This window comes from Caretta caretta, chromosome 7 (genome assembly GCF_965140235.1).
Source record: "Caretta caretta isolate rCarCar2 chromosome 7, rCarCar1.hap1, whole genome shotgun sequence".
Lineage (NCBI taxonomy): Eukaryota > Metazoa > Chordata > Testudines > Cheloniidae > Caretta > Caretta caretta.
The window spans coordinates 54,443,425-54,458,780 of NC_134212.1; the positions used below are offsets into that span (position 1 = coordinate 54,443,425).

The following is a 15,356-nucleotide window of genomic DNA, read 5'->3' on the forward strand; positions in this document are numbered from 1 at the left end:
AAGATTCAATCTCTTGCTCCCCCTACAGCCTCCCTGAGAAAAACAGCACCATCTACAAATGTCATGTGAATGCTACCTCTTCTCCCAGTGAAAATCATCCTGTGTCCTTTGGGGGATACTATTCCTCCTTCGTAAATTCTTACATGTCAAAGGGTTGCAGTCAACCCTTCCCAGCTTTAATGGGACATCATTGGGTTTGTGGGGAAAATGCTTACACTGTGTTACCAGCAAATTGGTCAGGTATCTGTTATCCTGCTCAGCTTTTCCCACAATTCCGGGTGCTTCAATCCCTCCCACGAAATCGCCTCCGTAATTTCAGGAGAAAAAGGAGGGACTTGCCAGATGCTAAATGGTATGTGGATAACATAAGCCCCCTAACTTGGGAAGAAACTGTTGGCATTTCTTTAGTCCCAGTAGGGGGGGTAATCCACCATGCAAAAAGGCTTTTAAGGTTACAAGCTGTGGTTGAGATCATGGCCAATGAAACAGGAGAGAGCTTAAAAGCTCTAGCCAAAGAAGCAGGAGCAGTCCGACAAGTGGCCCTCCAAAACCGTCGGGCATTAGATATAATACTGGCAGCCAAAGGAGAGACCTGTGCTCTAATTGGAACAGAATGCTGTGTATACATACCTGATAATACTAATGAGGTAATAAATTGTGCTAGCCATCTGGAGCAAATTGCATACCTTCCCCACGAAGAACCAAGTTCCTTGTGGAAATGGATAAGTAACTTATTCAATTTCTCTGGTCTGGGAAACTGGTTGTTTCAAGGAATCCTGACTATCCTGTTTGGAATTCTAATAATCTTTGTGTGTTTTCAATTGATTTCTTGTTGTATCCAAAACTGCACAAGACACACCATCCATCAGGTTACCCCTAACCAGAGTGCTAATCTAATGTTGTTAAATGTCACCAGTGAAAGTAATGAAAAAGAACGATTGATGTATGGAATCCAGTAAGTCATTGGTCATGGGCGTAGCCTTGACCAAAAGGGGGGATTGTGGAAGTATAACATTGTATAAGTATAACGTTGTATAAGGGGACATGCTGGATACATTGTATATGAGAGGGCATGCCAAAACATGTTACAAAGTATCTGAGGGAGCACACGTAGGGACAGTTAGCTTTTGAATGGAGAAGCAATTAAGATAGAGCCAGCACGTCTAAGAAGCAGGCATCAGAATGGAAGGTGTGAAGGGCAATTAGTTAAGTTAACTGGAAGCTGTTAAAGGAGATTGTTAAGGGTGGCAGGTAATTGAAGATACGTGACTGGTCTCAGGGATCTCGAAGGGTGGTGACTAGAATCTTTTTCTTCTTTTGTCTGTAACTTCTCTGTAACTTGTTCTCCAAAAAATTGTATAAATTAAAAGACACAAGCCCCACTCGGGGGGCTCACTTCTAAATGTATTAGCAGAGCAGCTTTGCTAATAAAACAGAGTGGTCTGATAAATTGTGAGTCTGAGTCAAACTTTGACAGGGGCTTTAACAGGAATCCCTGACAAAAGCAAAACAACCATATTAAAGGAATAAACTGACAAGGCATTATATAGTAAAAGTCTATGTAAAGGAACATTAAATAAATAAATTCCCTATATACCCAGCCATCATCTGAGATACCTTCTTATGAAGACAGTCCAGAAGAATTGTTCAGATTTTTTAGAACACAACACCACACCACATTAGGTTGCATGAAATCCTGGACAGGGTCGTCTTAATTGACTTTAGAGCTGGTGAAGTATTTCTTTTCTTTACTGGCTAGGACAGCAACCTCCCCCCATTGCCAGTACTTTGGACTCAGAAATAGAGTAAGGGAATGATACTAGACTTATGCCCCATGGCCCCCACCGCTGCAGACATTTACATACATATGAGTAGTCCTACTGCACTCAGGTGAACTACGTACATGTATAAGTTAAGCATATGTTTGCAAGTTCAGGATCTTAAATGCTATGGCGATAGGTACCATAGGAACCTAGATAGATCGTGTACCCTTTAGCCACAAGAGCAGTTCCCCTTGAAATCACAGATACATAAAATAGCAATGTTAAGATATTGCTTGCCAATCAAGGCCTGCACGCTAAGTTAATGTGTAAAATTAGACAAATTCTGAGAGTTTCTAAACCAAGTAGCTTTGCTCCCTTTAAAGAGGTTTACATCCTCTCCCCCAGCACCACTGTTTCTCATTACTTCTGTCTTTATCTCCTTAGATCCTTTCCCCCTAGACTCTTATCTTTCCCCACCCCCACCTTTCCAGCCATAAAAAGAGCAATGCACACACTGCCTGAGTTTGGTAGACATTCATTTATTCTAGTCCAGAGAAAAGACTTAGTACTGACCATTCCCCAAATTCACACATTGGCTATAAAATAATCTCAGACAAACAATGTAAAAACAAGCACTTTCAACACTGGGATAACAGGGGGAAAAGGCTTATATAGAGGCAGTGCTCTGTTACTATATTAGCAGTGTGATTTTTCTAGGTCTTCCCTCACAAAACCATAATTCTCCCAGCTCCCTTTTATTTATACCTTTTGTCCAGTAGTCGGTGGAATCACCTGTGTTCTGGGCGAAGCAATGTATCTAGCTCCACTTTAGATGTCTCCTTATATAAATGGAATGGGTGGTGGCTCCTCCTTCCTAATATTAGTGTTACTCAGAATATCTAAACCCATTTTACACCCCCACCCCCTCCACAGACCTAGCTTCCTCCAAGCTTTGTTAGAGCAAGAAGATTCTTTCTTGGTCTGAGGTAAGCAGAATGGGCTTTATAGTTTTATTTGACTGCTGAACATGACTCCTTCCACTAAATATTATTCCAGACATAATATTCAGGCAGGAATTCCCCTCATCTTATTTCCTTTGTGTTCTCTTCTTTTCCCATAGACTTTCTTCCCCAATTAAAAACATGTACTTTTAAAGTTAAAATTTCATTGTGGGGTTCTTTGCTTGTTCTGTGTCAAGGACTTCAGATCAAATGAGAGTGAAGTTAAGTTATTTTTGTTTCATGCAGCATCACCAGTAATAGATGTTATGAGCCAAATTCTGCTCTCAGTAGCATGTGTGCAGCTCCATTGTGTTCAGTGGGTTTGCACAGGCATAACTGATAAATAATTCCATTGATGCACAAGAAGGAATAGAATCCAGGTCACTTCCTCTTGGTTATGTTGGCTCTCCAGGGTTAATGGAGTAAAATGTAGTAAAAGTTTATTTTAGTCACTCAAGTGATTGACACTGATTGACTGATACATGCCCGAGCAGATCTGCTGAACAAAGGGTATTTTTTTTAATAGTGTTGCTCAGAGTAGAATTACCTTTCAAAAAGATACTTTATCCCTACAAAGAGTGCTTGATTCCCTGTCTCTGTTTTGGAATTGTTTGCTTAGCTTGGTGCTCTGCTCTGCTACATATGTGCTATGGACAGAGGCCAGCTATGCAAAAGGAGAGTATTGGATACGTTTACTTTTAGAGTAATCTTAGACAGACATTCCAAAAGGTGTATAAAATTCCCACACACTTTTTGTAACAAGTCTTTTGGCTAACCCTGCTGTTTTGGGCAGCATCCCTGCCTACTGGCAATCAGTTTCAAATGCATGTTGTGGTGTTTAGATGTTGCTTGTAATTATTAGAGTTGGGAGCACTGGCTGTTGGGAGTCTGAAAGGACAGGAAACAGGAAGGAGGGGTGAGGAGTTGAGAGGCTGGGAGAAAGCTACAGAGGGTGCAGCAGCAGCTTGGTAAAGAGGTTTCCACTTTGAAAATAAAGTCCTGCTGAAGCTTGTTAGTACCTTGCCTGGTTGATACAACATTTTGGCAATGAGGATGGATCTTCTGCCTCTGAACCCACCTGCACCCTTTCTGCAAAGCCCAGGTGAGCCTCCAAATGCTTTTACTACCTGGATCCATATGTTTGAGACTTATCTGCTTGCAATCAGTACTACAGAGATTTCTGAAGTAAGAAAGCGTGCTCTGCTAATCCACTGCCTAGAGCAGAAGGGCAGTGTATATTTTACACTTTTCCCCTTGCAGATGATAAATATGAGACTGTGCTCACTGCATTAAAGAATTTTTTGTGCCAAAAGTGAATGTAGTACCTAATCACTACAGATTTTGCCAGTGTGAGCTGAAACGAGGGAAAACTATAATGCACTATATTGCTTCCCTGAGGAGTCTGATTGTAATTTGTGACTTTGGAAATATGGCAGATAAGATGATTAGAGACCAGCTCATTGAGAAAACAACCATGCTTCATGTAAGAGCACACTTACTTCTAGAACCACAACTTACACTAGAAAAAGCAATAAGCATTGCTACTCAGATTGAGTTAGCTACAGCTGAAGCCAAAATAATGAGCATGGATACGGGAGGCACAGTCCAGGCTGTGATTCCTTTGCAGAAAAGTTCACTACCACTGCAGACACACAATTGCAAGAGGAAAACTAATGAAAAACCATCGAATCAGCAATTTCAAAATACAGTAAAAGCATGTTTTCACTGTGGATCCCCACAACACCTTGCAAGCTACACAGGATGTCCGGCAAAAGTAGCTCAGTGCAATCACTGCAAAAAGATTGGGCATTTTGCTAAAGTATGTCGCAGCAGCCAGTTCAATCAACAGGTGCATGCAGTTACAATACCAGATGTTACTGTGCTGAGCGTGGACAAAATCACTACTGCACATATTCCAGAACAGATAAAGTGCACTGTAAACGTTTCTGCCATACCCTCAGGCAAACCACACTCTATTCAGCTAATGTTGGACACTGGCTCAGCAGTATCTATACTACCCGATTCCATCTATCTGCATTACTTTAAAGATGTGCCTCTTACTGAACCCAAACTTCACTTGGTGTGCTATTTGAAAAACCAGATTCCAGTACATGGCTGCCTGCCAGTTATAGTTACTTTTGGTGATTGCTGTGTAACTGCAGAGTTCTACATTGTCCACAAAGGCACTCCTATCTTTGGCAGAGATTTATTGGCTGCTTTAAATCTCAGGGTAGTTAATGGATGAATTGATCTTCCTCAGCAAAGCACTTTTGCGGTACACACACCAGTTTCGGCTGGGACCCAACACAAGGTTGAGGAGAAACTCGGCTATGCTTATGGGTTTCTGCATAAAGTTAAAATGCGGAATAATGTGATGCTTGTACGACAGAAGTTACTGCGCTTACCATTTTCAGTCAGGGAAGCTGTTTCAGAGGAACTTAGAAAACTTGTTCAAGAGGACATTATTGAAGAGATTAACTTCTTGGAATGGGTTTCACCTATACTAGTGAGGCAGAAGAAGGGTGGAGGCATTCGCCTTTGTGTGGACTTAAGGGAGCCAAGTAAAGCTATTGTGATTGACAGCCATCCTCTTCCTCACATAGAAGTATTTGCAGAACTCCGTGGAGCAAAGATGTTTTCTACTCTTGATTTGCAGAGCACATACCACCAGGTTATGTTGCATGAAGATAGCAGAGACCTCACAGCATTTAGTACACATGAGGGACTATTTCGTTTTAAACGTGTTCCATACGGTCTCGCACCTGCCCCAAGTGCCTTTCAAAAAATGATATAATTGATTCTGAAGAATCAACATGGAGTTCAGTGCTATCTGGATGATATTATCATGTTTGGAAATACTTCTGAGGAGCATGACAATAACCTGCAGTATGTACTAAACTGCATCAGCACAGCAGGCCTCCAGCTCAATAGATCCAAATGCAAATTTAGGCAAAACTGAACTCTCCTTTCTTGGGCATACAATTTCACAGGCTGGACTAAAACCTAATCCAGATCATATTCTGGCAATTTCAAATGCTCCTTGTCCAACAGATTTGCAAACCTTACGTTCCTTCTTGGGTCTTACCTCCTTCCTAATTATGCTTCTGTCACTGAACCGTTACAGGAATTACTATGGAGAAATTCAAACTTAGCGTGGACAACGGATGCACAAGCTAGTTTTAAAACGGTGAAAGACTTGATTGTACATAGTCCAGTACTTGCACTATTCAGTCCTGCGTTGCCCACAATTGTAACTACTGATGCTTCTGATTATGGACTTGGGGCTGTTCTTACACAATTGCATGAGGACAACACAGAGAGGACTGTTGCATTTGCTTCAAGGACACTAAGTAATGCTGAGAGAAAATATTCTACAGTCAGAAAAGAAGCAGTTGCTTGTGTCTGGGCTACTGAAAAATGGAGAACTTACCTGTGGGGCCGCACATTCAAGTTGCACACAGACCACAGCCCTTTGATAATGTTGCTCACCACAAAAGGACTGGGAAGAGCAGGATACCGTATTGCTCGATGGTCTGCAAGACTACTCTCTTTCATTTATGAACAGCAATATAAGCCTGGAAACCAAAATGTGGTAGCTGATTGCCTTTCTCGCCTGCCTTTGCCTTCACCAGATGGTTCACCGGAGAATGAGGATGTAGTAGTTGCGCTTATTACAAGCACTCTCACTGCAGTTACAAGAGAACAATTTCAAGCTGCTTGTTTAGCGTGTCCAATTCAACAAAAACTACGGGAATTTCTGACAAAGAGATGGCCCAGTCACCCTAAAAACCTTGACCCAGTTTTGCTGCTTTATTTTAGAGTTTGGGATGAGCTTTCTTTGTTTGATGGCTGTGTGCTACGAGGCACGCACCAGCTCCTTGTGCCAGAAGAATTACAGTCAAAACTCATACACCTGGCACATGATACTCATCAAGGAATTGTCGGAACCAAACAACGACTACAGGATCTGTATTGGTGGCCAAGGATGGACTCTCAAACTGAAGCACTCATAAAATCCTGTGTCACTTGCCAAATGCATGATAAGACAGCGGTGACATGTACCCTTCCATTACAGCCTGTTCCTCTTCCTGAATCTGCATGGAAAAAAGTGGTGATTGACATTGTAGGACCCTTTGATACTGCTCCAAGTGACTGTCATTATGCCATCACTTTAATAGACTATTTCAGTAAATGGCCTGAGGTAGTGTTTACATCGCAAATCTCTTCTGTTACAGTAATTAAGTTCGTCTCTTCAGTTTTTAGCGGGGAAGGTAACACCAAAGAACTGGTTTCAGATAATGGTAGTCAATTTACTTCCCTGGAGTTTGAAACTTTTCTAGCACAGAGGAACATTTTACACAGAAGGTCATCCCTATATTACCCTCAAGCCAATGGGGAAATCAAACGGTTTAATAGAAGTTTGAAAGAGGGTATGCAAAAGGCTAAACTGGAAGGGTGATTGTGGATACCATTCACTACTGATTTCTTGCAAGCATACCGGGCTACATGACATGCCACAATGCAAAGATCAGCCACAGAGTTACTGCATGGGAAACAGATGAATAGTAAACTGAACATTGCTGGATTGTTAAAGGCACGACCTCATGCCGCAAACGAGGATGAGAAAAACAGTTGAACAGAACCAAGCAAAGTCTAAGGCTTTCACAGACAAGTGGCAGGGTGCTAAGGAACCAAAGTTTGAGTGTGGTTCCTTCGTTAGAATATGAAAACCTGGAATTTTACGCAAAGGGGATCGTAAATTCACAGCTCCTCTTAAAATCCTAGAGAAGAAGGGACCTTACACCTATTGACTTTCTGATGGGCGGGTATGGAATGCTTCTTATCTTGCACCTGCCTACGCACCAAGGGGAGACTATGCCAACACCCAGTCTGCATTGGATGACTTCACCATAGTACGAACACAACAAGACATTGCACTGGAACCGGGACTTGAGAGATGGCCTGTCAGACCCAGACGACCACCTGTCTGGACTAGAGACTGTGTTATGTAGTATCTACAGTGTTTTCAGTGTAATATTTCTGTCAACAGTATAGTGTCTTGTTTCATATTTGTTCCTGTAGTTAGAACAACAATGTTTATTTTAATTGGGAGAGTTTCTTAAGAGAGGAGGGAATGTGGTGTTTAGATGCTGCTTGTAATTATTAGAATTGGGAGCACTGGCTTTTGGGAGTCTGAAAGGACAGGAAACAGGAAGGAGTGGGGAGGAGTTGAGAGGCTGGGAGAAAGCTACTGAGGGTGCAGCAGCAGCTTGGTAAAGAGGTTTCCACTTTGAAAATAAAGTCCTTTTGAAGCTTGTTAGTACCTTGACTGGTTGATACAACACATGTGTGTAAGGTACTGGCCACTGACTGTGTCAGAGCAGACACCTGAGCAAAAGGAGCTCACAAAACAGCGACACGACTGCCTGTCTTGAAGAATTCCAACAGTATAGAGGGCCTTTCCCACCCAGCACAGAATTGGATCTATGCCCCATCTTCCCATGTACACATGAGACTGCTTGCAAGGGGTTACCCAGAGTGTATTGCACTTTTGGGGAGGTGGGTCTTCCTTCTTCAAAAGCAGTGAGGCCTAGGTGTCCTGTACCTTGGCTGCTGCAAGACCCATAGAGGCCTTGGATGGAGATGCAAGTTAAAGCATCCTAGGAAAGTGGGTGAGTTGCATTTTTCAAGGCTGGGCCTGTATCTGGAGTCTGACCCTCTCAAAAATGGGGGCTAGGATCCAGACTTGGGACCTTATTCAAAGATAAGAGGGGAGGGAAGCCCAAAGCTGATAGAAGGGGAGAGAATGATGGGGGAACGTGCACCAATTTTGTACATATAACAGGAGGGAAAGCAGCATCAGCAGAGAGATCTGGCAGGAGCTGGGTTTGAGAGGCATTTATTAAGTGATCACTAGAGGGGTGCAGCTGAGTGGGAGGAGTGAGGATGAGCAAAAGCCTCAGGATTCAGCAGGGGTGGAGGAGTGGAGAGGAAGCAGTGCTCATCTCCCTGTGCTTTGGGGAGTTCTGCCAGCACCTGGCCCTGAACAGTCTTCAGTGGGAACTGCCCACATGTGTCCTGCAGGGGATAAGCTTTCCCTGCTTGTATTGGGTGGGGGCAGCACCTGCTCTCCTCCACCCCTTGGGTGTTCTGGGTCACCCTCACTCTGAACTGTTAGCTGGTAGAAGACTACAAATCACAGCATGCATTGTGAGCTCTCCCCACCCCCAACTACATATCCCAGCATGCTGTGTGAGAGCCCACTCCCTACAGGAACTACACATCCCAGCATGCAAGGTGAGCGCCTCCTGTAGGGTAACCTGGTGTCCGCTTTCCGACCAGAACACCTGATCAAAAAGGGACCCTGGTGGCTCTGGTCAGCACTGCTGACCAGGCCGTTAAAAGCCCGGTCGGCGGCGGTGCTGTAGGGCTAAGGCAGGCTAGTCCCTACCTGTCCTGGGGCACTGCACTGCGCCCTGGAAGCGGCCAGCAGGTCCAGAGCCTAAATGGGGGGCCCCCCACTCCTATTGGCTGGCAACCGGCCAATGGGAGCTGGGGGGCGGTGCCTGTGGGTGAGAGCAGCACATGCCACAGAGCCTCCTGCCTCCCCCTCCCCCCTGCCTAGGAGCTGAACCTGCTGCGCCACTGACCGGGAGCTGCCCGAGGTAAGCCCGTGCCCCAGCCCTGAGCCCCCCCCAAACCCTAGAGCCCGCACCCCCAGCCTCACCCCATTGCCCCCTCCCACACCCTGAAGCCCTCATCCCCAGCCCAGAGTCCTCACCCCCTCCTACACCCCAAAACCCTGCCTCAACCTGTAGCCCCTTCCCGCACTCTGAATCCCTCGGCCCCACCCCCCCAGCCTGGAGCCCCTTCCGGAACCCCAAGCCCCTCATCTCTGGACCCATCCCAGAGCCAGCACCCACAGCCCAGAGTCCTCACCCCTCCCACACCCCAACCTCCTGCCCCAGTCCAGTGAAAGTGAGTGAGGGTAGGGAAGAGCAAGCCACTGGGGGGGGGGGGGTGTTGTGAGCAGGGGCAGGGCCTCGGGGAAGGGGCAGGACAGGGGCGAGGCCTCGGGGAAGGGGCAGGGCTAGGGCCTTCGGTTCTGTGTGATTAGAAAGCTGGCATTCATCGCCTCCCATTCATCGCCTACAGAAACTACATATCCCAGAATGTTGGGGAGCGCCCCCTCTCCCTACAAGAACTACATATCCCAGCATGCCATGTGGGAACCCCCTCCCTATTGGAACTACACATCCCAGCATGCACTGTGAGCCTCCCCTCCCTATAGGAACTACACATCCCAGAATGTCTGGTGAGGTGTTTTCCTCCAGCCGGTGGGGACTGCCAGTCCCAGCATGCACGCGGGCCCCGTGGCATGCTGGGACTGGCGGTGTCCGCGGGGCGGACGGCTGCGAGCGGAAGCCGGAAGCGGCGCGGCGGAAGCGGGTCCCGGCTGGAGGGGGGTCGGCAGGTGATACTGGGCAGCGCAGAGCCATCTTACCCGGCCGGGGACGGGAGTCCGGCCGCTGCCTGCGCCAGGAGAGGAGCCGGGACCGAGACCGGGCTGCGGCAGAGCCTGCGCGGGGAGCCGGGGCCATGGGGCGCTAGGGACCGGCAACCCGGAGCCGCGCGGTCCCAGCCCCGGGAGGCGGCGGCAGCTCCCCGTTCGTGTCCGCCAATCGCTGGAGCGGCGCCCCCGCACTTGCCCGCCGGCCCCATGGGGCAGGAGACGCTGCCAGCAGTCTGGTAGCCACCCCCGGGACACCGCTTCTTCTCCCCCCTTGGGGCACCGCGCCTGCCCTCCAGCACCGCCTGGGCAGCCCCCCTCGGCCACTGACCCCTGGGGGCACCGCTCCCCCACCTCCGGGCACTGACCGGGGGTACCACTCCTTTCCTCTCTCCCCCAGGCACCGACCCCAGCGACACGGCTCCTTTCCTCCCCCGGGCACCGACTCGGGCACTGCTCCTCCGCAGAGCCCTCCAACCTTCCCCTGCCCAGGGCGCTGCTTTTCCCTTCGCTCTTCCCCCTAGCCCTGGGGCTGCTTCACCGGCGACGCGCCCCCTGCCTCCTAGGCAGTGCGTGAGAACCACCCCTCATTCCGACCCCTCACGAGAACAGGGGAGGTTTTACATCCATTCAAACGCAGAGAAGTGTCCCACCCTACCCCCCGCTACCTTTTTTGTGATGGGGAGATTTTTTTTTTTTGCACTTGTTGTGAGAGAAAAGCACAATCTCAGGGAGACCTGAATCTATAGTGAAACTTAAAAGAAACAAACCACCCCTTCCCCCCCCCCCCCCCATCAGACTCTCCAGGTCACTTGCAGCTGAAACCTTCAAACTTTTCTGTGTCTGTCAGACGCATGCCTGTGTCACGGCTGGAAGCATCAATCAACAGACTAACCAAGTCCTGGGGTTTAAGTATGTTTTGTGCACATAAAAGTTTTTAAACTTTTTAAAGAACTTGGTATCTTTGGGATTTTTATGAGTTTCCCTTATTTTATGTCACTTTCCTGCTCTCCCTGCTTGAGACAGCTGTTGCTTTGTTTTTTCCCTGGTGTTGTAGTACAGGGACCTGAGTGGAGCTGGACTTTTAATTCTTGATAAAAGTTGTCCTGGAGTCACGTTCATCCGTCTGTCTGAGTGAGCAGATCTGTCCCTTTCCTTCCTCGTGTCTATTGGATGTGATGGAACTCATGTTTGCAGAGTGGGAGGACGGGGAAAGGTTTTCGTTTGAAGACTCTGACCGCTTTGAGGAAGACTCCCTTTGTTCCTTCATCTCTGAGGCAGAGAGCCTTTGCCAGAACTGGAGAGGATGGAGGAAGCAATCAGCTGGACCCAATTCCCCTACTGTCAAAATGAAAGGTGAGAGCACAGTTTCACTGGGATGTTCTGGGAATTTGAGTGAAACTTCTGGGCCATGTGGGGATGGGGAAGCATGTAGACATGTTGGAACCATCCAAGGCATGAGCCAAAATCAATTGCCTAGTAGGGGTAGCTTGTGAGTAGAGGTTGCACAAAATTGTGCTAGAAACTTGGATGCAATGATGGTTGCCTATTGGAAGAGATTGTTAATGCGGGTTTTCTGTAGTGCTTTTCTGTCTCAGACCATGTTTGCCAAAGCTGTTCTTGGGAATCTGGAGGGAAAAAAACAAAACCTACATTGCAATAAGCAAGGTGCATACTTCAATGGGAATAATTAGTCACAGGCTCCCAGTTGTGTTTAACTGAATAAACTGCTACATAAAGATTGTCTTACTACAACAAACGCTCTAATGAAGTTGTGTGTTGGCTTCCCCCCCAACCAGTTTGTGTACAGTAGTCCATTTTCATGTTCACTCTTCTGTATTTCACTTTATCCTTCTAGTGCCTGTAGCAAACTTTCAGCAGTAGCTGTTGAGCAGGCAGGTATGGAGACCTTATGGCAAGGAGTGACTGAGCTAGTACAGTAGTGTGTCAGCTCTGCCCCACAGTTGATTATATTCCTGCCCTACTGACAGTTATCCCCTTCTGGCTGGAGAAAGCCTAATATACCGTACCAGCCTCCAGAAACTGATTTCCAAATAGTGGTAGCTGCTAACTTTTTGTCTGAGCTGTTATGCGTTTGTATTAAACCATTTTATTGAACAATTGTATTAAATCACTTGTCTCAAGTGACTTTACCTCACAATTCAGGTACTGATCATACTGAATAGAGCCAGGCATAATGCTAGCAGAGCTATTTCAACCTTGCTTACATAATGACCATTTCTCTTTGTCCTGTGTCCCTCCATAGCTCTGTCAATCCCCATTAATTCTGACCTGTGTGACCTCACCTGCTTTTCTATTACTGCACTCCCCACAGCTCTGCACCTTTATCCTGAACTATGGCACTTACTGCTTTTCCAAGCCTAGGTCCTTCTTGAACAGAGAATGTTGTTTGTAATACGTTGTGCTGAAATATGGTAGTTTTGTGATGTGCGTAAATGTCCGCTTGGCATTAGATTAGGACAAGAAAATGCATTTTACTTTGAACCATCATCTTCACATGACAGCCTAATTTTTCTCTGCTTAGTGAACTTGAACACTGGCACTAGTCCAGGATATTTAACCTCCTTTGTCTCTCTCTGCTGGGTGTCATGGGGCTATGAACAATGACGGGGAAGGAAAGGAGCTTGGAAATCTTGCCGAATGAAAGTGCAAGCTGGATGTTTTTTTGAGGTGCTGCTGTCATGATTCATTTTGGTTTCAGTTATTGAACACTCCCAGGTAAAATGAATAAGGAATGGTAGCACCATGAAGTATCTAGCAAAGCCACATTATACTGAGATATAGACACCAGCGCCCTGTTCAAAGCAGCATATAGACAACATGGCTCTTTTGTTTTTGTATGTTTCACTTTAAATCTGGTTGCACACGCTGAGGCACTGAAAGAGAAGGTGTTGTAGAGCTGAAAAAGTCCAAATGCAGAGAGGAAAGTCCCCTCTAGCTCTACAAAGATAGGGGTGTGAGACTGGTCCATGCAGGGTCAGGGGTCAGATTGTAGGGAAAAAAAGGTGGAGGTACTCTTTCAAACTCTGTCCACAAAATAAGGGCTGTCCACGAGTCGCCAAAATGAGGCAGTGTTCTCCGCAGATTGTGCAGATGTTCAAAATACAATTGTGTGTGCTGCTGGACTCTCTTGATTTCTGCTCCCCCTCAGTGGGGCTTGAATATTCATTCCCATGGGCTCTTCTGGGATACTTTGACATGGTTTCTTCTTGACTTAGTTGGAAAGAAGTGGTGATATCTCCCAATTGTCATCCACTGGTGGCACCAAAATGAGAGAGCCACTCAAAGTCAATTGTGCAGATCTGTGATCCTCGCTCTCCTTTCTAACATGAAAAATAAAATGGTTGAAATATATAAATTATCACTAAAGCCTTATTGAGAGGAATGGGGCAGTTCACACTTCTGAGAGCGAAGGTTCCAGGCTTTCTGCAAATTCACATGGAGAGCTGTACTGGTTATACTTGGTTCACATTTCTGAGGTTTTCTTTGCAACCATAACTACTAGAGACGTACTTTTCTTTTAAATGGAAACTGATATTCTGGAGAAGAAGATGGTAACTTCAGAGAGGTGCTAGTTCTGTATACGGTGTGTGCTGGCTGTTTCTAAGCAGTACTCAAGGTTAATCTGTGAAATGTAAAACATGCGCTGTGTTTCACTTCATAAGCATATTTATTCATCTAACACAGAGGTACATCATTTAAAGAAATGAAAAGCACACACACGAACACAGCATAATTAGGGCATTTGGTAGCAAATGTAGACTGGATTTTCCTGAGAGATCCACTGTGTTACTGGAAACAGAGTAGTTCAGTCCTTTTTATGCTCACTCAATCCACCTACCATGAGGCTGAACGTAGAAGTGTAGGGCTGGAAAGGACCCTGTAAGGTCATCAAATCCACCCCCCTGCACTGGGGTAGGACCAAGTAAACCTAGGCCAGCCCTGGCAGGTGTTTGTTTTAACTTGTTCTTAAAAACCTCCAATGATGGGATTCCACAGCCTCCTTTAGAAGCCTATTTCAGAGCTTAACTATCCTCACAGTTAGGTTGGATATTAGGAAAAACTTTCTAAGGTTCCCTTGCTGCAGATTAAGCCCAATACTAGTTTTAGTAAAAAGAAAAGGAGTACTTGTCGCACCTTAGAGACTAACCAATTTATTTGAGCATGAGCTTTCGTGAGCTACAGCTAAGTGAGCTGTAGCTCACGAAAGCTCATGCTCAAATAAATTGGTTAGTCTCTAAGGTGCCACAAGTACTCCTTTTCTTTTTGCAAGTACAGACTAACACGGCTGTTACTCTGAAACTAGTTTTAGTGGACATGGGGAAGAATTAATCTCTCTCCTCTTTATGACAACCCTTACCATATCTGAAGACTGTTATGAAGGCGCCGCCCCCCCCCCCCCATCGTCTTTTCTCAAGACTAAACGTGCCTATTTTAACCTTTTCTCACAGGTCAGGTTTTCTAAAGCTTTGATCATTTTTGTTGCTCTCCTCTGTACTCTCTCCAGTTTGTCTTATTGTGGCACCCCAAACTGGACACAGTACTCCAGGGGAGGTCTCAGCGGTGCTGAGTAGAGTGGAACAATTACCTTCTGTATCTTGCATACAATACTCCTGTTAATACACCCCAGAATGGGATTAGCCTTTTTCAACACTGGATTACATCGTTGGCTCATGTTCAATTTGTGATCCACTTTAACCTTGAGATCTTTTTCAACACTACTATTGCCTAGCCTGCTAGTCCCCAATTTGTATTTGTGCATTTGATTTTTGTTCTTCCAGAGTGAAGTACTTTGCACTTGTCTTTATTGAATTTCATCTTGTTGATTTCAGACCAATTTGCCCATTTGTCAAGGTCATTGTGAACTCTAAAGTCCTCTAAAGTGCTTACACCAACCCCCAGCTTGGTGTCTTCTGCATATTTTATAAGCGTACTCTTTGCTCCATTATCCAAATCATTAATGAAAATATTAAATAACACTGGATCTGGGATAGACCTCTCTGGAATTCTGCTAGATACTTACTCCCAGTTTGATAATGAACCATTGGTAACTGCTCTTTG

At 45.9% G+C, this 15,356-nt stretch overlaps 1 protein-coding gene across 3 annotated transcripts in view; it reads left to right on the top strand.

The window, feature by feature from the left end:
• The first annotated feature begins 10,181 nt into the window (after window positions 1-10,181).
• ZSWIM8 (zinc finger SWIM-type containing 8) overlaps window positions 10,182-15,356 on the top strand; it is a 143,378-nt gene continuing 138,203 nt past the window's right edge. For 2 of the 3 annotated variants that reach the window (XM_048856872.2, XM_048856875.2), the window contains exon 1: window positions 10,182-11,630. In XM_048856872.2, the coding sequence (XP_048712829.1) occupies window positions 11,453-11,630 (178 nt within the window). In that variant the 5' untranslated portion in view covers window positions 10,182-11,452. The remainder of the gene's footprint in view (window positions 11,631-15,356) is intronic. The other variant, XM_048856876.2, reaches the window with a different exon arrangement.